General features: G+C 42.0%; 3 protein-coding genes across 6 annotated transcripts; all 3 read left to right on the top strand.

Annotated features, from left to right (window-relative positions):
- The first annotated feature begins 11 nt into the window (after positions 1-11).
- Positions 12-3,807, top strand: ankrd54 (ankyrin repeat domain 54). The gene is made up of 8 exons (XM_079281466.1): positions 12-698; positions 1,182-1,229; positions 1,321-1,419; positions 1,529-1,600; positions 1,847-1,894; positions 2,530-2,654; positions 2,760-2,867; positions 3,063-3,807. The coding sequence occupies exons 1-8, from the start codon at positions 299-301 to the stop codon at positions 3,135-3,137; spliced, it is 975 nt and encodes a 324-aa protein (XP_079137592.1). The 5' UTR covers positions 12-298; the 3' UTR covers positions 3,138-3,807.
- A 318-nt stretch (positions 3,808-4,125) lies between these two features.
- Positions 4,126-11,194, top strand: hmgxb4a (HMG box domain containing 4a). 4 transcript variants are annotated; one of them, XR_013772522.1, is made up of 13 exons: positions 4,126-4,177; positions 4,870-4,974; positions 5,231-5,367; positions 5,522-5,597; positions 5,699-6,292; positions 6,756-6,959; positions 7,066-7,244; positions 7,578-7,659; positions 7,742-7,806; positions 7,905-8,001; positions 8,121-8,284; positions 8,845-8,982; positions 9,256-11,194. XR_013772522.1 is itself a non-coding variant. In XM_079282063.1 (13 exons), exons 2-13 carry the CDS (start codon positions 4,938-4,940, stop codon positions 10,551-10,553), a joined length of 1,803 nt encoding a protein of 600 aa, XP_079138189.1. In that variant the 5' UTR covers positions 4,126-4,177; positions 4,870-4,937; the 3' UTR covers positions 10,554-11,194. The 4 variants fall into 4 exon arrangements, 2 of the variants coding, with proteins under 2 accessions (XP_079138189.1, XP_079138190.1); XR_013772523.1 differs by having other exon boundaries at positions 8,845-10,358; positions 10,509-10,535; XM_079282063.1 differs by lacking the exon at positions 8,845-8,982 and having other exon boundaries at positions 10,236-10,358; positions 10,509-11,194.
- A 665-nt stretch (positions 11,195-11,859) lies between these two features.
- LOC306787057 (GTPase IMAP family member 7) lies at positions 11,860-14,382 on the top strand. The gene is made up of 3 exons (XM_079282066.1): positions 11,860-12,024; positions 12,459-12,613; positions 13,104-14,382. The coding sequence occupies exons 1-3, from the start codon at positions 12,000-12,002 to the stop codon at positions 13,950-13,952; spliced, it is 1,029 nt and encodes a 342-aa protein (XP_079138192.1). The 5' UTR covers positions 11,860-11,999; the 3' UTR covers positions 13,953-14,382.
- Positions 14,383-19,147: the final 4,765 nt, after the last annotated feature.

Below are 19,147 nucleotides of genomic sequence, written 5' to 3'. Positions count from 1 at the left end.
TGACTGTACAATGGGTGTGCCTGTTACTGCGTTCGAGATTATGGAATATGTGAAATAGGGGACATTTTGGTGCCGTAAAGGTTGGCTGTCTTCTGTTATTAAACGCTGCAACGTACCGAGGACAGGAAGCCTTTAACGAGGGAGTTTCTACTAGACGTGCCGCGCAATGGCGTCGCTGACGGTGCGGATGGCGTATTCAAAGTTGTCCTACGTATGACGGATTTATTTTTCCTTTTTTCTGTGGCAGTAGTAGTAAGGTGCGTAGCATAAACACGGCGTCCACATGTCACGATAAAGTATGGACGGGTGGAGCCCAATCGTTGCGACAGCCTCGGATAATGACCGCTCCAGCTCCGAGGGGGAGTACATGGTGGAGCCCGGACCTGAAGATGAAACCCGGGAGGAGGAGGTGGGCAGAGAGCAGCGGGGTAACGTAAACCCGGAGAGCATGGACTCCGGGGGTACCGCCGCTGTCGGGTTTGGGATAAGTGGGACCGGAGAGGGCAAAGTGGTGTTGGGTCGAGTGGGACCGAGGGACGAGAAAGAGCTCCGGTACCTGCACTTGTTGTGGGAGCCCGGACGAGCCGAGCTCGGCGCCGGTGGTGTGGCAAGCAAGATGGGGAAGGTGACGGGGAGGAGGGCCAGGCGGCCGCACAGAGTGGTCCGGAACCTCGGCCCTATGGGGAAAGACATCTACGGTAAGGGACAGCTACAGGTTGGCCACGTTTGTTTAGCTGCAAAACACAGAATGTGTGTAGTAATATGTAGACTCAATATCGTGACGGTGTTTTAGGTTTGTGAGTATGTTGATTTAATACAATATGCAAGCTAGATCCCTTGACAACTACACACCAGTAATTTAGATATAACCAAACAGGTAGGCTAAAGGTAATTCATTTCTAGCACAGTGTAATGCAGTGACTACCAGAAGATGTCATATTATGATTCCCAAAATCCCAACAGCTATCTTGTCTCATGTAATAACATGCTCAGTGTTACACTGATAAACACCATGTACAGTTGCAATATCAGTGGCTGATCGAGCACCCCCCTCTTGACAGTGTAAAGCCAGTGAATGGCTTATCTTGTTTGTTGCTCACATGTCGAGCAATCATATCCCATTCATCCACTCATGAAGCAATATTTACAGACTTGTCATTTTGAGTGTTTTATCTCCACAGCTGCGAAAAGGCTGAGGGAAGCGGCGAACAGCAACGACAGTGACACAGGTATGGACGGTGAGGTGGATTGCAGTAAAAAAAAAAAAAGCCTCTCGCAGGTGGTGTAAGGTAAAAGGTGATCACAGTTGTGTTCTTCCAGTTCGAAAGCTCCTGCAAGATGACACAGACCCGTGTGCGGCAGATGACAAGGGAAGGACGGCCCTCCATTTCTCTTCCTGCAATGGCAATGAGAGCATTGGTAGGTTGGTGATTGGTGAAATCATGTATAATGCATGCTGTTGTTTACCATACTTCAAGTAATTCTCATTCCCTTTCTTTTCCAAATGTCCTTTTCTTTATGTCTGTAGTGCAATTGTTGCTGAGCCACGGCGCTGACCCCAACCAGCGAGACAGCCTGGGAAATACCCCCCTCCATCTGGGTAAGAGAGAACACATCACCCTGACCCCGTAAAACCTGCAGCACTGTGGTCAGTAAAGCATGTGACTGTGGTTTCACTCTGACTCACAGCTGTGCAGCTGCTTTACGCCCGCACCTGCCAATGCAAAGACGCACTGCAGAATGACATAAAAGCAACGTTTTAGGGACGCTTTAGGCATGCAACCAGTGTTTTTTTAGCACTTTTATTCGTGTCACAACTTGCCCATTTGAACCTGTGTTTCTGCAGCGGCCTGTACCAACCATGTGCCTGTAATCACCACATTGCTGAGAGGAGGTGAGACCTCTTTGTATACATGTTGCTCAGTTTCCCCATTGCAGGAGAGCCTGGGGCGCAGGATCAACTTTATTCATTTAAACTCTATATTCAAGGTGTTTGTTGCCCCGAATGAGCATATTTACGTGTCTACAGTATATACAGTGTATATTGCTTGCCAAAAATACAGCAAGTGCCAGAGGGAACCTTTAAATGTAAGTTTGTCTTACTCTTAGTGAGTTTATCATGAACATTATATAAAGCAATGGTGCTGCTGCCCTGGTTTCATGTCGATGAATGCAGTCTAACATGATCACTGATTGAGAACGGTGTTCAAACTGTTTCACAGTATATAATGTAATTTAGACACCTGGCCATATTTTCTGTGGCTGCCTGAACATTTCCCACCAAAAGAAGGCTGCTTAGAAGAAACGGAGGCTAAATGATTTCAACCTAAAGTAATTCCACTAAATGTAGTTCAGGTGTAGGATTGTAACCACTTAAATGATGTTGCCAGATCTATAACAACACTGGTCCTTTAGTCAGAGTTAATAAACTCAAGTGTGGTTATTATTCTATTAGAATTGAGAATGAATGAAAATGATTTAATACGCATGTGTATCTGATAGAGTTCTGCTCTTATTGTCTCTGTCAAGGAGCCCGTGTGGACGCACTGGACCGAGCAGGCAGGACCCCTCTGCATCTAGCACGCTCTAAGCTCAATATTCTGCAGGAGGGAGATTCACGCAGCTTAGAAACCCTGAGAGGGGAAGTCACACAGGTAGAGAAGGCGTTAAGTTGCCCGGCTTTGGGTAGATCCTGATTGGTTCGGAAACTGCGTGCTTAATTTATAGATCTATCAAATACGTTTGACTTTCCCTTGTAGATCATTCAAATGCTGAGGGAATACCTGAACTTAATGGGCCAGAGTGAAGCTAAAGAGAGGCTGGAGCACATTTCCACACAGCTGCAGCACACACGCACCAAAGAGCAGGTGAGACCGACATACTCATTGAATACATCTCAGATTTGCATGTTTAAAAACCAAGATTTGTGGTTGAACTAAACTTAAATGTTGACTTTTTTTTGTTTTTACATTTGAATGTATTGTTTATTCTTATGGATTTACTCAGATTTCACTAACACTTGTACATAGTTGAATGTATTTTTCCTCTTCTTTTTTCTACAGGTGGATGAGGTGACCGATTTATTGGCCAGTTTTACATCACTCAGTCTACAGAAACAGAATTTGGGGGATAGATAAAAGTGTATAGAGAGCTGATGTCTTGCTGGGTTCCAAGAAAGCCTCTGCTGCAGTAGCCTTAACCAGACAAGCACATTCTGAACCACACTGAACCACAATTCTGGGCGTTTCTGTTTATATTCCAAACAAAATATTTGTTTACAGCATTACTCTACAGGACAGTAACATTTCAAACAAGATAACACAAAGAGTCTTTTGAAATATTCTCATCTGGGTTCAAATTAAAAGATGCTCAAATACTAATGCCCAGTACTTCAAGTTGATGGATATCTATTTATAGACAGAAAAGAGTATCACATGTTAGCTTTTCAGAAAAAAAGGTTAAAAGAAACCCCTTAGGGAAATATACATTGAGAACAGGAAACTAGTGGAACAGAAGCCAACCCAGAAGTGCAGCAGGATCTTCGCTCTCTATAGTGTGTGTGTGTGGGTGAGAGAGTAAAAGAGTCACGGCTGTGTCTATGTACTCACTTGTTCTCTTTTTGCCTGCCATTATTAGCCAAGTTCTTCGATAATTATGAGACGTATTTCTCATGAAATGATTAAACAGTTTTCACTGTTGTATTTTTGGTGTTCTTATTGACAGCTTCTTCGTATCTCGTTGCCTTTTCTCTTGTATTGCATGTCATGTTTGTATGTGAACCGTGCTGTAAAAGAAACATTTGAAATATTTGACTGTTGTTGGAAATGGATATATGTGATTCAATAAATCAATATGTTTGGCTATGTTTGTCAAATATCGTCTTTTATACAATACGACAAAGAATGTTCTATCTAGCTGGGTTTCCGTTCTGTAATTTATTGCTGATTTCAATATCACTATATTCAATGGTTGAGCCTTTAGTTCTCATTTTGCATCGTGAAAACAGACGGTAGAGTAGGAAACGGAGCACCAGCAAGTGCTTTGTTAATGTGGCGTATTTTCCTCTACGCTGATTGGCTGCGTTACGAAAGCCCCTCCTCTACGTTGACACGTATTGTGGCTTCGCCGATAATAAAAAAATGGCGACCGGACCCGCGTAAATTGGAGATCCATAGAGGTAGTAACATTTAATAAACAAAATTATTTCCTCTCTTCCTGGTGTGTATAAACATCACAAGCTACCACCCTAGATGAGATTGAGACACGAGCAGAGTTAAATGTATGTTTGGTACGTTATTTTATGCACTTGAGGCGACCGCGGCCTAGCTGTGGGTGTGAAGCCTCGGGCTTTCCTCAGTCGCTTTCACCGGCAGGCTGAGGGCACGCTCAGCGAGACCCATTCGAGTCCTGGAAATGTTGGGAAGCTAAGGACTCAAATGAATGGACAGGGGGGTGTGTTTGTGTATCTTTACAAAAGTAGGCGGGAGTTTGTTTAGCTAACAGTTGTGCTATTTTGTAGGTGACGGACCACAGCGTTATTGTAACACAGCGTAACTTGTATTTTCCTTCAATAAGCAGCCATTCATTGAGCACTTCCACACTTTTGAGGAGCGTTATGTTCAGGTTACCTGCAGCGCCAGTGTTACTTGGGCAGCTCAGTGTGGGACTAAGCCGGAACAACGTTAGTTGTAGCAACCAAGTACCTATTAGAGTGTAATTACCTTTGTTTATGTTTAGGTTACGTTACAAGATACGAAATATGAAGTCATAAATGTCCACGTTTTCCACTTTGTTATTGTGTGTCGTCCAGGATAGATATCAATACCGTAACTTGCATTTGATTTGTTTCCCTTGGTGTTGACTTCACAGGTCAGTATCCTGCCTTGTGTTGTCAGTGACATACTGTGACAAATAAACTTGTTGACAAAGCAGGAGCCATGGCTTTTGAGGAGATCAAGAATAAAGGAGGAATGGGTAATGTCTGCCGGCAAACTGCATGTAGTTGTAATTTGTTCCCACTGTATATGCACATTTTTTTGCAGTCAGTAACACAATGATAAATGAAACGTAACTGTTGCTCCACTGATTTGAGTGCTAGTTTGCACAAGAAACGGAGAACATTTAAAGAGACTTAGACGTAACATCGAAGCCGTGTCTAATGTTCTCATTTTTTAAAATTAAATCTTTACTTTTAAATTAAGGATTAAAACACTCAGTTAATTTATTCTAGACGCGGGGATGGAAGGAGACAGAGGACTTGTAGCTGGTCGTAGCCAGAGAGAGAAGAGGAGGTCGTACAAGGATCTGCTGAGGGAGGAAGAGGAGATTGCTGCTCAGGTCCGAAAATCATCCAAAAAACGACCCAAGGTAGGTTGTCTGTCAACATGAACGTGACTATATGGTTTAATACCACAGGAAGGTTTTAAGAAATGCCAATAGTTATGGTGTTGTAGCACATTTTAATATTTTTAACCACTTTATCTATGAATGAACGGAAAGCAACTCTCTCATTCATAATCAGGATTCCGAACTGTTCGCGCTCGGAGGGGACTCGCACAAAAAGAAGAAGAAGCATAGCGATGACTACTATAACAGAGGTGAGAGGTTGTTATATTGTAATAATCGTTTAAGTTCACAAAAAACCGACTCTTCAACTGTATTTACTTTTTTTTCTTTTCCTGTGTCGTCCCTGTATCAGACCACGATGGTTCAGGTCCACCTTCCCACAAGAAAAAGCACAAGTCTACAGACCGCTCCCCTACCCTCTCGTCCCCCTCCTCCTCCCACCCGACAGACACAGCGATGGGCCTCCTGCAGGCTATCACCTCTCCGCTGGCCACAGGTTCGGACCCCAGCCCCCACTTACACAAGAAACCCTCCTACCCACCCTTCTCCTCGCACTCCTCCAAGGACCGCAAACGTGAGGGCAGCAGCGGCGGCGGCGGTGGAAGCAAAGGGAGCCACTCCTTCTCCCACTCCCGCCCCGCGTCCTCGTCGTCGTCTTCCTCCAAGAAGCACTCCTCGTCCTCCTCAAAGTCGTCGCTGTTCCACGGTGGAGCTCCCAAAGAGGAGCCCTTGACGTTACGCGAGGCCGACGGTCTGAAGATGAAGCTCATCATGTCGCCAGAGAAAGAGGAAGGCGAGAGCTTCCCGTTCCCGCCCCACTCGTCCAAAGGAGGCGGAAAGAAGGAGAAGGATAGAGACAGGATGCCGCACTCGAAGGCGCCCAAGAAAAAACTGCAGCAGAGCCGAGATCCACTGCCTGTGGTGGGGAAAGAGGTGGAGGTGGAAGGTAAGATAACCCTAAAATATGTTCCAGGGGATGCAAGTTATGTTATGTTTCTGATAGTACGGTTGGAATAATGCTTCTCCGGGCTACACGGAAGCAAACATACACAGGTGTGTTATGAACATGTTCACGTGTGTGTTTCATTCAGACTTGTATTGATTGGCAGTTTAACCGATTATTGAGTTCCTCCCTATGAACATGTCCGAGGCCCATTACAGCAATAATAAGTACATTTACTATTTTTTATTTATTTTTTTATCATTTTACTAATATTGTGGTATCAGAAACATGTTGGTTTGCTGATCAAACAAGTACTAATGAACTGTATTGGCACAGATATTGCTGCTCCAGATATTATTGGTGCACCTGTAGTGCCAATGTACCATACCACCTTAAATTATTTTGACCCCCATGATAGATTTTGTGTTATTAATGAATATTCATCGATGTGTTCCCTGTTCCACAGGTCATTACGGAGGTGGCATGGGAGACGAGAGCTCTTCATCTGGGGCTGAGCTGGAGGCGGGTGAGCTGGTTATCGATGACTCATACACACACATGTCCAAAAAGAAGAAGAAGAGCAAAAAAAGCAAGAAGAAGAAGGACAAAGAAAAGGACCGAGACAAGGAAAAAAGTGGGAAGGACAAAAAGCACAGCAAAGGATTTGGAGGTGAGTTTTCTATTTGTTGACACAACAAATAAAGAGTTGCTTTTCTGCTGCACACAATCGATACTTGTCTTTACCAATCGCGTCATCTTTGCGTGACATTCTTCAGACTCATCGAGGGGCCACAGCCACTCCCACCCCACTGTCACCCACAGCGCCGTCGGTCCAATGTATGCCATGGGCACGCCCGTCCCTCCACACCACCACCAGGGCAACGATGGAGTGCCGGAGAAGAAGAAGAAGAAAGAGGAGAAAGATCGGGAAAAGCATGAGAAGGAAAAAGATAAGGTAAGAAACTGTTCAGGGACGTTTGTTGTTGGATCGGTAGTTTAAGTTGCGAAACGGCCAGCGTGAAAATTTACCTTGTGAATGCCAAAAATCTCAAGCGATGAAATCAACAACCGCGCGGGACCTTCTGCAGATACTTCTTCTGGGCTTCTGTAAGACCCACATCTGTCAACATCATTTGGAATCGCTGACTACGCAAAACTCACTTTGACCAATTTACAAGCGAGCTAACAGCTGCCCTTTTTATTTTGAACACACTAATATGAAAAAAAAATGCTTTTTTTTCCCTTCTGCGTTTGTTAATCATCAGTTAATTTCTTTGTCCTCGCTTAGCCCAAGAAGAAGAACACAACAGCGTATCAGGTGTTTTGTAAGGAGTACAGGGTCAACATCAATGCAGAACAGCCAGGACTAGGTGGGTGATGTTATGACACCGATCGGCCTCTCAAATATCACTAAAATACACATTTTAAACTATGTGTTTCTATAATCTGCAGTCTTTGGTGAGCTAAGCAAAAGGTTGGCAGAGGTGTGGAAGGCGATGCCAGAGAAAGACAAATTGGTACGTTTTTGTACTTGATATGGGAAAATAACTTTGAACATCGCTCTCACGCTTGCAGTGCACTAAATGTAGCGTGTCCCTCTGTGTGTCCTGTGCAGGTTTGGAGGCAGAAAGCTCAGTATCTGCAGCACAAGCAGAACAAAGCCGAGGCCACCACAGTCAAACACAAGAGTGTCAACGAGGGCAAAAGCAAAGGTATCGTCGACTGTAACTCAACCGATCGATGATGATTGATACGTTTTATAATTTCACAACTTTTTGACCTCTCGCCGTCAGTTCTCTTAACTGTTTGTGTTTGTGTTGGGTCATGGAAGCTGTAGGAGCGGTCACAGGGATGGTGTCACCCAGCAGAGCATCTGGCACTATGTCACTATCCCCAGCACGAGTCCCAGAGGTCGATCCCATCGATGCAGCAGCTCACCTGCAGCTACTGGGAGAGTCCCTGTCCCTGATTGGGCATCGGCTACAAGAGACAGAGGTGAGTTTCCACATGCAGGCGGGCACATACTGCATTTACAGGCCAATCTGCAGTGGATGTAACCAATGTTCCCTCTAAGCTGCGCGCTTGAGCAATCGCGCACTGCTCGCACATTCTCAGCGCACAAGAAAATCTATGCAGCGCATAAAATAAAATTCAACATAAACGTATTAATTAATATCTAATATTAGTCCTAATCTTATCTAATCAATTAAACCAATAATAATAATAATAATAATAATTTTGTTTTCTGTACTATTTTGCAACGTAACTCAGTGAGTGACAGGTGTCCAGCCAATGATACGATTCGGTTCACTTACGCTACGCAGCCAATCATAGCATTGACACTATTGCCCTGCCCATTCGCCCCGTGCAGGTTAGCTAGCTAACAACAGTGCGGCGGAGTTACGAGACGCAAATGCTAACCCCTTATCATGGCGAAACGAACGGGCAGCGACACATCCACTCACCAAGCCATTGGAAAAAAGAAATGTGGTTCTTTTAAGCTTCCAGTGCAGATTGTGAAAGAGGATTCAGTTTAATGAATCGTATCAAAACAGCATCCAGAAATCGTCTTGAAGTGGCACATTTGGACCAGCTGATGCGCATAAAGTCAAAGCAAGAAGCAGACGAAGCCATCAACCTGGACAAAGTGTACAACCATTGGAGAAGTGAGAAGGACAGACGTGAAAAATAAGGTACAATTTAAGTCAGATTTGTGCATATTCTAGTGACATTTATTAAGATTTTTTACTTATGGATATTAATCATTAAATTATGTTACTACTAGATAATTTATGGGTAGTAGAAATGATAATAAAAAACTGAGTAATTACATATTTTACAGACAGAGTTACAGGAATTTACACTGTAACACAAGCTACAGCACACGTCATTGTGCAAAATGTGAATGTGTTTTAATGTGAACAAAATGTTATGTCTGAAAGGTGTATATGTATCATTTCTTCCAGAACAGGACCCTCACACAGGACACAACAGGACCTCACACAGGCCAAAGCAAGACTCTTCCCATGGCCAAGCAGGACTGTCACATAAAACATACTACACATCTCATGAACAACAAGATTTTTGTCTTTTTCCTTTAAAGTTTGTCAAATCACTTATATTAAAAGTAAACTAGTGAAAATTGCTGCTGTAATTTGATTCTTTTAATAAGCCATGTAACTTGCTATGATCCAAGGTTTTGAACAGGTGTGATACTGGTGTGTGGCCACAGCGTGCACATCTGATGTTGCTCACAGTGGTCCTCAGTGTGCTCAGGGAGCTTGTGTGTATGCCCAGACACATGAAAAATTAGAGGGAACATTGGATGTAACCTATAACCTCTAAATCAGATTAATAGATGTCAAAAGTAGACGTAACAAGAATGAAGCTCCACGTTTTTTATTTGAGGCGTTAACAAGATGTTTAGGGGTGAAAGTAGCTTGAAGTCTGCAGCTGTTTGGTGTGGAAAGAAACACTTGACATCATCTTTTTGGAGAGGCAGCAAGTACGGATCGAAAGCCTGTGCTGTGAATCATTTAGAAGCAATTCGTAAGAAAACTAGAATGGCACTCGGAGAGCGCTGACAGTTGTGCATTCAGGTGCTCCTCGGGTCGTCCCATTTCTTCTGTGTTTTCATCGTAGTCGTAATATGGAAACATGGAAGATGTGTTGTATTTTATTGCTTAAACACATTCGCTTTTTTAAAAGTGGTTGTTCCAACTTGAGGGGCCATTCATGTGAACTTTGACATTTGCGAACTCATTACGACACCACGTGAATGCAACACAAAGGCCCTACCTGACAGTGTTATTGAAAATGAAGCACAATGCGTCAACAAAAACACAAACAGACAAACCCGAGCAGAAAACAGGCTACTCTCACCCCGTGTCGTTACTAGTATGCAGTGGAATAAGTGGGTCATGTGACTGATGTTTCTTGGTGTCAGGGGATGGTGGCAGTGTCCGGGAGTCTGTCTGTTCTTCTGGACTCCATCTTGTGTGCGCTGGGACCTCTGAACTGTCTCACCGCACAGATACCACAGTTAAACGGATGTCCTCGGAACGTCCTGGTAAAGTATTAGCGTTTGTAAATGCTGTATGACTTAAACTACTGCGGGTGCTTTCAGCCTGACTTTAGTTTGATATAGATTCAGGTGTACACTTGGCAGCGGTCGTGTGCAGTTTCCTAACAAAGCTCTCTCTCTCTCCCTTCCTGGCAGTCGAATACGTTGGACAATATTGCCTACATCATGCCTGGGCTGTGAGTAAAGGATGATACTCGAGGTTCAGTGACTTGACATCAGAAGTCAGCAGATGTGACTGGAGGGGTCCTGAACAGGAGGGGACTTTGGACTTTAATTTAAGCCACCTGCTCGGCCTCTGAAAACTTGGATATTTCGAGCGTCAATGTTTTTAAAGTGTATTTTTTTAAAAACCTTGTTCTTTTTTTTTTCTAATTGTTATATTTTTAAATGAAACATTTTACTGAACGCGTTGATCTTTCTTGGCATGTCAGCTTAGTTTTATTGTTACTGTACAGTGTACAGAGTGTATGTAATGTAGTGAGTGTATGCGTGCAACTGTTTAGCCTTTTAAGTGTGTTTGACTGTTGAGTGTTTTGTCTACATATTTGATTTTTTATTTTTTGTAAGTAATTTGGTCACGATCAACATAATATATTTGACAGCAGCTCTTGTTTTTCTCTTACCATGTAAACAATGCTGTCATGCCATGATGTTTTATACATTTGATATTTTACTGTGCGTACAGCATTTCCATTTTGACTGCTCTGTAGAAAAGTGATAGAAAAAAACCACCCTACGGCGCAACCTTGTTTTAAATCCGGAGCTGTTCGATGTCAGACATTTAACAAAAATGGCAACATTAAAACTCGTTTCCAAAATCAGCTTCTGCTTGTTTTGTTTTCATTAGCCATGCTTGCGGCTCGGCTCTGGGGACGGCAATGTCGGTCGGTCGGTTCACAAATACCTCAACAACCTTCTTGACAGATTTGCTCGAAACTTCATGGTGGCCAGAGGATGAATCCTAATGAATTCATCATTGAATTAAGCTCCACCAAGAGGTTGACATTTGTTTGTTTTTTAGTGAATCGTCTTGAGAACGGGTACAGACATCAATGCTCTCTTTCAGGATGGATTATGACATTCACATCAGACCCAGCTGTTATCGGAGGCTAATTATCAACTATTAACATGCTAACACGGTACACATTACACCCTGAACATCAGCAGTGATCGCATTGTGATTGTGAGCATGCCGCTGTTAGCATTTAACTCGTAAAGCACTACTGTGCCCAAGTAAAGCTAACAGCTGCTAGCATGTAGACTCTTAAGTAATTACTTTATTAAATAACATATATGGTTGGTCAGGGCTTTAAAGCTAAATCATGAATAATATACTCGCCTATTTGCATTAAACCATGGAAGTAATAAATGAAGGGGGGGGGGGGGAATACTTTTTAAAGGCGCTTTTATAAGTTTGTGGGCTGAAATGCTGCGAAAACGGTAACGGACCCCGGGCAGGTCCGCGGGCCCCGGTTTGAAACGCCCTGCTACACCAGGCACCACGACAGATGGAGCTGTGCCCCCCTCCGCCGAAGTCAGTCGAGTTGAGTCCAGCAGTATCACAAGAAAGAAGAAGTGCGATCATCCCAGATTCAGCGCATAACACGGCGGTGCACGAGCGCAGACATGTCAACATCTGCTGCACAGTCAGGTAGGCTGACCACTGTTGTGTGTCGTGTATCTTAAGATCGGTATCTGTCCGACACAACGGGAGAACAGTGAGAGGGAGCGGCTCCCGGTGGACTGTTTACGGTATTTGTGCGGTTTGAGAAGAGACACGGAGTTACAAAGGGCGCTGCCACTTCGTAGAAATGCGAAAACGGTAACGGCGAAATGCCATGACATCATTTAACACAGCTGACGTCATAAACAACAGATAGTCTGGCACTTTTAGAAGGAGGATGTAAGAATTCAAATAATTATATTGTCACAAAATGCTGCCTCTACTTTTGAAAAACTTGTGTAGTCTCTGGCCAACATACACAGCAAACAGATGTTTAAAAATAGACCATGTACAGTAGACTGGACCGTGATGTGGTTTTTCCACTGCCGTGTGTCTCCGCCCTTGTTGTCGGCGCTGAGCAGCCGAGCTGAGGCTGGTGGTGCTGGGCCGGACCGGGGCCGGAAAAAGATCGGCCGTCAGCAGCATTCTGGGCCTGCACGAGCCTCCTCAACAGGGCGCAGACGCTGCCGCCGTGCAGGAGTGCAGCAAACACCGGGGAGGGGCTGCAGGTAGACAGGTAGGAGTGAAATACACGCAGTACACCACACTGCAACGGAGAAAGTATCACGGCAACATACGACGTTTGGAGACTGATTGTCATTACAGTGACACGTTAGTTTAACACTCACATCTCTGATTATAAGCAACAGAGGGAACTCAGAACAAGAGTTGCCAATTACTCCCTTATATTTTTATATGTAAATGTTATTAAAAGATGATGCATTTGTAGGCTATGCAAGATCATATCAAGTCAATTATAATCCTATATGTAAATGAACACATCTGCATGCAGATATGGATACATATACGTACCTGCATACAAACATATGCAAACGTAGATGCTCATATTTTCTCTCCTGCTTTCCATAAACTCTTCCTCCAATTCTATATATTACTTCTCTTAATTTCCTCTGTTTCATTTTGTCACAGTGAAATATCAATTTGTAGCATTAATGCGCTTGAAATTTTTTTTACCTGGGTTTTATGCTTCTGCCACCTCTCGGTAGGTGGCGGTCGTCTCCAGTCCGGCCTGGTTTGGCTCAGGCTGCGACCCCGAGGAAAGGAGGAGACACATATCCTCCTTCATCGCCTTGTCCAGCCCCGGACCGCACGTCTTCCTGCTGTGTGTCCCTGTGAACCAGCCGGCCGACGGAGAGGCCAATGCGCTGGACGTCCTGGAGAAGCTATTCGGCCCTTCTGCAGTCAGCGCAAACACCATCGTGCTCTTCACCCACACCGAGGAGCTGGGGGAGGACGAGCAGCTGGAGGCGTACCTCGCCACGTGGCGCAAGGACCTCCGGGAGCTGGTGGAAAGATGCGGTGACCGCTACCACACACTGGAGACCCGCAGTGGAGAAGCAGAGGAGGGGAACGCCGTTGAGGAGCTGCTGGAGAAGGTCGAGCAGGCGCTGAGTGTGAGCGGGACGCAACACTGCAGCTGTCCTCTGTACCAGGAGGCTGAGGAAAGAGTGAGAGAGAGGCAGGTAGAGATCGTGAGACGGAGGAGAGGAGGGGACCAGGTGGCTCCCACCGACTCACACCCGGAGGAAAACGTCACAGAAGAAGAAATGGAGGCGGTCCGGGAAGAGGCAGAGAGGAGCGTAGGTGACTTGGAAGTGGATGTGGATAGTATTTTCCCCTCGTCACCTGCCTCCTCTGCTCCCTCTTTTCTCTGGGGCTTGTGGGAGAAGCTGACAGGCTGGATGAGGTGGCTGCCCAAAATGCTGAGACGGGAGGCCCTGCTGGGAGCACTGGTCGGCCTGTTTGTGGGAGGGCCGTACGGGGGCATGATGGGAGCCGCTGTAGGATCAGTGGCTACGGAGGTAGGGAGAAGAAGAACACAGAAAAGTAAATGAGAGGTCATCTCATGTTAGTGTGTCATGCATTAAGTTGCACCTTAAAGTCACTTCACTGTGTTCGGCACACCATTGTATTACTGAGCTGGTTGGTTTACCAGCTGGCACCTGCCAAATAATATTTATGCTTGACCACTGAGCACCAGTGCTTATATTTTCTATTGCAGAAGGGATACAATTCTCGAACCAAGCATATTGTATTATCATATGGCTTTATTCCTGATTAATAAGTCATGCTTCACAGGTCAGTAATAACCAATTGATGAGAACATTTACCAGGTTAGAAACGTCCCTTTGGCAAGTGTTCATCTTCCTCGAGTATATCTTGCTTTGTCATTTTTCATGAGCTTAGTTATTCATCTTGATGACTTAAACTGAGTAAGTTTAGACTGAAGTTATGAATGTAAATGATAAATAAAGTTGTCTTCCACGACAGTGTTCCAAAAGGTCTGCAGATGTAAATGTTATTAATCCTGCAATAACACAGTCTGCCACTCGGGGCAGCAGAAACGAACTGAACATAACGTTGATATATTAGCACTCAAGTCTATATGACAAATGTGCAGTGGTGGAAGAAGTACTCTGTTTTCCTTGAGTACAAAAAGTTTAAAAACAAGCCGCACTGTGTAAAAATATTTTGTTACAGGTAAAAGTATAGAAGTTTAGTAAATAGTAAAATAATAAATCTTTTTTTTTATTTCTTCCCCAGAAGATTTTGAGCATCAAACTTTAAATTACTGCATTCTTGAGAATTATATTCCCAGTTTAGCCTTGCCACATCACCCCCTTTTATAACTCCAGAATCACAAAGCAGGCTAATCACACAAAATTAAACAGGATACACTAATCGACTGAAAGAAACAAGGAATGTAACAGAAATACCTAGAAACCAAAATCCCCAAAGATGCCGCAAGCCCCCTGGAGGACCGGCAGGAGGAATAGCATGCAGGTGGGCAGAGTTGCTCGTGTTGACAACCTTGCGGTCACAGATGAAGGCAGGACCACTCTGGAGGTTGGCCCCTGTAATGCGGCACTGCTCTGGTGGCCAGCCTAGAGGTTAGCGACCAAGATTGCCTCCCTCAGAAGGACGAAGATGGGGAGGAGACCCCTCTGGAGACACGTGACGAAGGTGGGTCAGATCTGGAGGCAAGCGACTGCATGACTTTTGGCAGAGAAAGTATAGCATGTTGAATAAAGTCATGAAAAAGTCATAGTATAGCATGTCGATAAAAGTCATAGTATAGCATGTCGATAAAAGTCACAGTATAGCATGTTGAATAAAGTCATAGTATAGCATGTCGATAAAAGTCATAGTATAGCATGTCGATAAAAGTCACAGTATAGCATGTCGATAAAAGTCACAGTATAGCATGTCGATAAAAGTCACAGTATAGCATGTCGATAAAAGTCATAGTATAGCATGTCGATAAAAGTCACAGTATAGCATGTCGATAAAAGTCACAGTATAGCATGTCGATAAAAGTCATAGTATAGCATGTTGAATAAAGTCATAGTATAGCATGTTGATAAAAGTCACAGTATAGCATGTTGAATAAAGTCATAGTATAGCATGTCGATAAAAGTCATAGTATAGCATGTCGATAAAAGTCACAGTATAGCATGTCGATAAAAGTCACAGTATAGCATGTTGAATAAAGTCATAGTATAGCATGTCGATAAAAGTCACAGTATAGCATGTCGAATAAAGTCACAGTATAGCATGTCGAATAAAGTCATAGTATAGCATGTTGAATAAAGTCATAGTATAGCATGTCGATAAAAGTCATAGTATAGCATGTCGATAAAAGTCACAGTATAGCATGTCGATAAAAGTCACAGTATAGCATGTCGATAAAAGTCACAGTATAGCATGTCGATAAAAGTCACAGTATAGCATGTTGAATAAAGTCATAGTATAGCATGTCGATAAAAGTCACAGTATAGCATGTCGAATAAAGTCACAGTATAGCATGTTGAATAAAGTCATAGTATAGCATGTCGATAAAAGTCATAGTATAGCATGTCGAATAAAGTCACAGTATAGCATGTTGAATAAAGTCATAGTATAGCATGTCGATAAAAGTCATAGTATAGCATGTCGATAAAAGTCACAGTATAGCATGTCGATAAAAGTCACAGTATAGCATGTCGATAAAAGTCATAGTATAGCATGTCGATAAAAGTCACAGTATAGCATGTTGAATAAAGTCATAGTATAGCATGTCGATAAAAGTCACAGTATAGCATGTTGAATAAAGTCATAGTATAGCATGTCGATAAAAGTCATAGTATAGTATGTCGATAAAAGTCACAGTATAGCATGTTGAATAAAAGTCACAGTATAGCATGTCGATAAAAGTCACAGTATAGCATGTTGAATAAAAGTCACAGTATAGCATGTCGATAAAAGTCACAGTATAGCATGTTGAATAAAAGTCACAGTATAGCATGTCGATAAAAGTCACAGTATAGCATGTTGAATAAAAGTCACAGTATAGCATGTCGATAAAAGTCACAGTATAGCATGTCGATAAAAGTCATAGTATAGCATGTCGATAAAAATCATAGTATAGCATGTCGATAAAAGTCACAGTATAGCATGTCGATAAAAGTCACAGTATAGCATGTCGATAAAAATCATAGTATAGCATGTCGATAAAAGTCACAGTATAGCGTGTCGATAAAAGTCATAGTATAGCATGTCGATAAAAGTCACAGTATAGCATGTTGAATAAAGTCACAGTATAGCATGTCGATAAAAGTCACAGTATAGCATGTCGATAAAAGTCACAGTATAGCATGTCGATAAAAGTCATAGTATAGCATGTTGAATAAAGTCATAGTATAGCATGTCGACAAAAGTCATAGTATAGCATGTCGATAAAAGTCACAGTATAGCATGTCGATAAAAGTCATAGTATAGCATGTTGAATAAAGTCATAGTATAGCATGTCGATAAAAGTCACAGTATAGCATGTCGATAAAAGTCACAGTATAGCATGTCGATAAAAGTCATAGTATAGCATGTTGAATAAAGTCATAGTATAGCATGTCGATAAAAGTCATAGTATAGCATGTCGATAAAAGTCACAGTATAGCATGTCGATAAAAGTCATAGTATAGCATGTTGAATAAAGTCATAGTATAGCATGTCGATAAAAGTCATAGTATAGCATGTCAAATAAAGTCATAGTATAGCATGTCGATAAAAGTCACAGTATAGCATGTCGATAAAAGTCACAGTATAGCATGTCGATAAAAGTCACAGTATAGCATGTCGATAAAAGTCACAGTATAGCATGTCGATAAAAGTCATAGTATAGCATGTCGAATAAAGTCACAGTATAGCATGTTGAATAAAGTCATAGTATAGCATGTCGATAAAAGTCACAGTATAGCATGTCGATAAAAGTCACAGTATAGCATGTCGATAAAAGTCATAGTATAGCATGTTGAATAAAGTCATAGTATAGCATGTCGATAAAAGTCATAGTATAGCATGTCGATAAAAGTCAAAGTATAGCATGTCGATAAAAGTCACAGTATAGCATGTCGATAAAAGTCATAGTATAGCATGTTGAATAAAGTCACAGTATAGCATGTCGATAAAAGTCATAGTATAGCATGTCGATAAAAGTCACAGTATAGCATGTTGAATAAAGTCATAGTATAGCATGTCGATAAAAGTCACAGTATAGCATGTCGATAAAAGTCACAGTATAGCATGTCGAATAAAGTCATAGTATAGCATGTCGATAAAAGTCACAGTATAGCATGTTGAATAAAGTCATAGTATAGCATGTCGATAAAAGTCACAGTATAGCATGTCGATAAAAGTCACAGTATAGCATGTCGAATAAAGTCACAGTATAGCATGTCGAATAAAGTCATAGTATAGCATGTCGATAAAAGTCACAGTATAGCATGTTGAATAAAGTCATAGTATAGCATGTCGATAAAAGTCACAGTATAGCATGTCGATAAAAGTCACAGTATAGCATGTTGAATAAAGTCACAGTATAGCGTGTCGATAAAAATCATAGTATAGCATGTTGAATAAAGTCATAGCATAGCATGTCGATAAAAGTCACAGTATAGCATGTCGAATAAAGTCATAGTATAGCATGTCGATAAAAGTCACAGTATAGCATGTTGAATAAAGTCATAGTATAGCATGTCGATAAAAGTCACAGTATAGCATGTTGAATAAAGTCATAGTATAGCATGTCGATAAAAGTCACAGTATAGCATGTTGAATAAAGTCATAGTATAGCATGTCGAATAAAGTCACAGTATAGCATGTCGAATAAAGTCACAGTATAGCATGTCGAATAAAGTCATAGTATAGCATGTCGAATAAAGTCATAGTATAGCATGTCGATAAAAGTCATAGTATAGCATGTCGATAAAAGTCACAGTATAGCATGTTGAATAAAGTCATAGTATAGCATGTCGATAAAAGTCACAGTATAGCATGTCGATAAAAGTCACAGTATAGCATGTTGAATAAAGTCACAGTATAGCATGTCGATAAAAATCATAGTATAGCATGTTCAATAAAGTCATAGTATAGCATGTCGATAAAAGTCACAGTATAGCATGTCGAATAAAGTCATAGTATAGCATGTCGATAAAAGTCACAGTATAGCATGTCGAATAAAGTCACAGTATAGCATGTCGAATAAAGTCATAGTATAGCATGTCGATAAAAGTCATAGTATAGCATGTCGATAAAAGTCACAGTATAGCATGTCGAATAAAGTCACAGTATAGCATGTTGAATAAAGTCATAGTATAGCATGTCGATAAAAGTCATAGTATAGCATGTCGATAAAAGTCACAGTATAGCATGTCGATAAAAGTCACAGTATAGCATGTTGAATAAAGTCATAGTATAGCATGTCGATAAAAGTCATAGTATAGCATGTTGAATAAAGTCATAGTATAGCATGTCGATAAAAGTCACAGTATAGCATGTTGAATAAAGTCATAGTATAGCATGTCGATAAAAGTCACAGTATAGCATGTTGAATAAAGTCATAGTATAGCATGTCGATAAAAGTCATAGTATAGTATGTCGATAAAAGTCACAGTATAGCATGTTGAATAAAAGTCACAGTATAGCATGTTGAATAAAAGTCACAGTATAGCATGTCGATAAAAGTCACAGTATAGCATGTTGAATAAAAGTCACA

Source organism: Melanostigma gelatinosum, assembly GCF_949748355.1.
Source record: "Melanostigma gelatinosum genome assembly, chromosome: 13".
NCBI classification, from domain to species: domain Eukaryota; kingdom Metazoa; phylum Chordata; class Actinopteri; order Perciformes; family Zoarcidae; genus Melanostigma; species Melanostigma gelatinosum.
The sequence above is the reverse complement of the archived record's forward strand: the minus strand, read 5'-3'. Positions and strand labels throughout refer to the sequence as shown.

Coding starts and splice junctions, on each gene's coding strand:
- hmgxb4a (XM_079282063.1), top strand. CDS start 4,938: ATGGCTTTTGAGGAGATCAAGAATAAAGGAGGAATGG. Junction 6,960..7,065: donor GCACAGCAAAGGATTTGGAG/GTGAGTTTTCTA, acceptor GACATTCTTCAG/ACTCATCGAGGGGCCACAGC. Junction 8,002..8,120: donor CAACGAGGGCAAAAGCAAAG/GTATCGTCGACT, acceptor GGGTCATGGAAG/CTGTAGGAGCGGTCACAGGG.
- ankrd54 (XM_079281466.1), top strand. CDS start 299: ATGGACGGGTGGAGCCCAATCGTTGCGACAGCCTCGGATAATGACCGC. Junction 1,420..1,528: donor CAATGGCAATGAGAGCATTG/GTAGGTTGGTGA, acceptor TTATGTCTGTAG/TGCAATTGTTGCTGAGCCAC. Junction 1,895..2,529: donor CACCACATTGCTGAGAGGAG/GTGAGACCTCTT, acceptor GTCTCTGTCAAG/GAGCCCGTGTGGACGCACTG.
- LOC306787057 (XM_079282066.1), top strand. CDS start 12,000: ATGTCAACATCTGCTGCACAGTCAG. Junction 12,025..12,458: donor AACATCTGCTGCACAGTCAG/GTAGGCTGACCA, acceptor GGCGCTGAGCAG/CCGAGCTGAGGCTGGTGGTG. Junction 12,614..13,103: donor GAGGGGCTGCAGGTAGACAG/GTAGGAGTGAAA, acceptor ACCTCTCGGTAG/GTGGCGGTCGTCTCCAGTCC.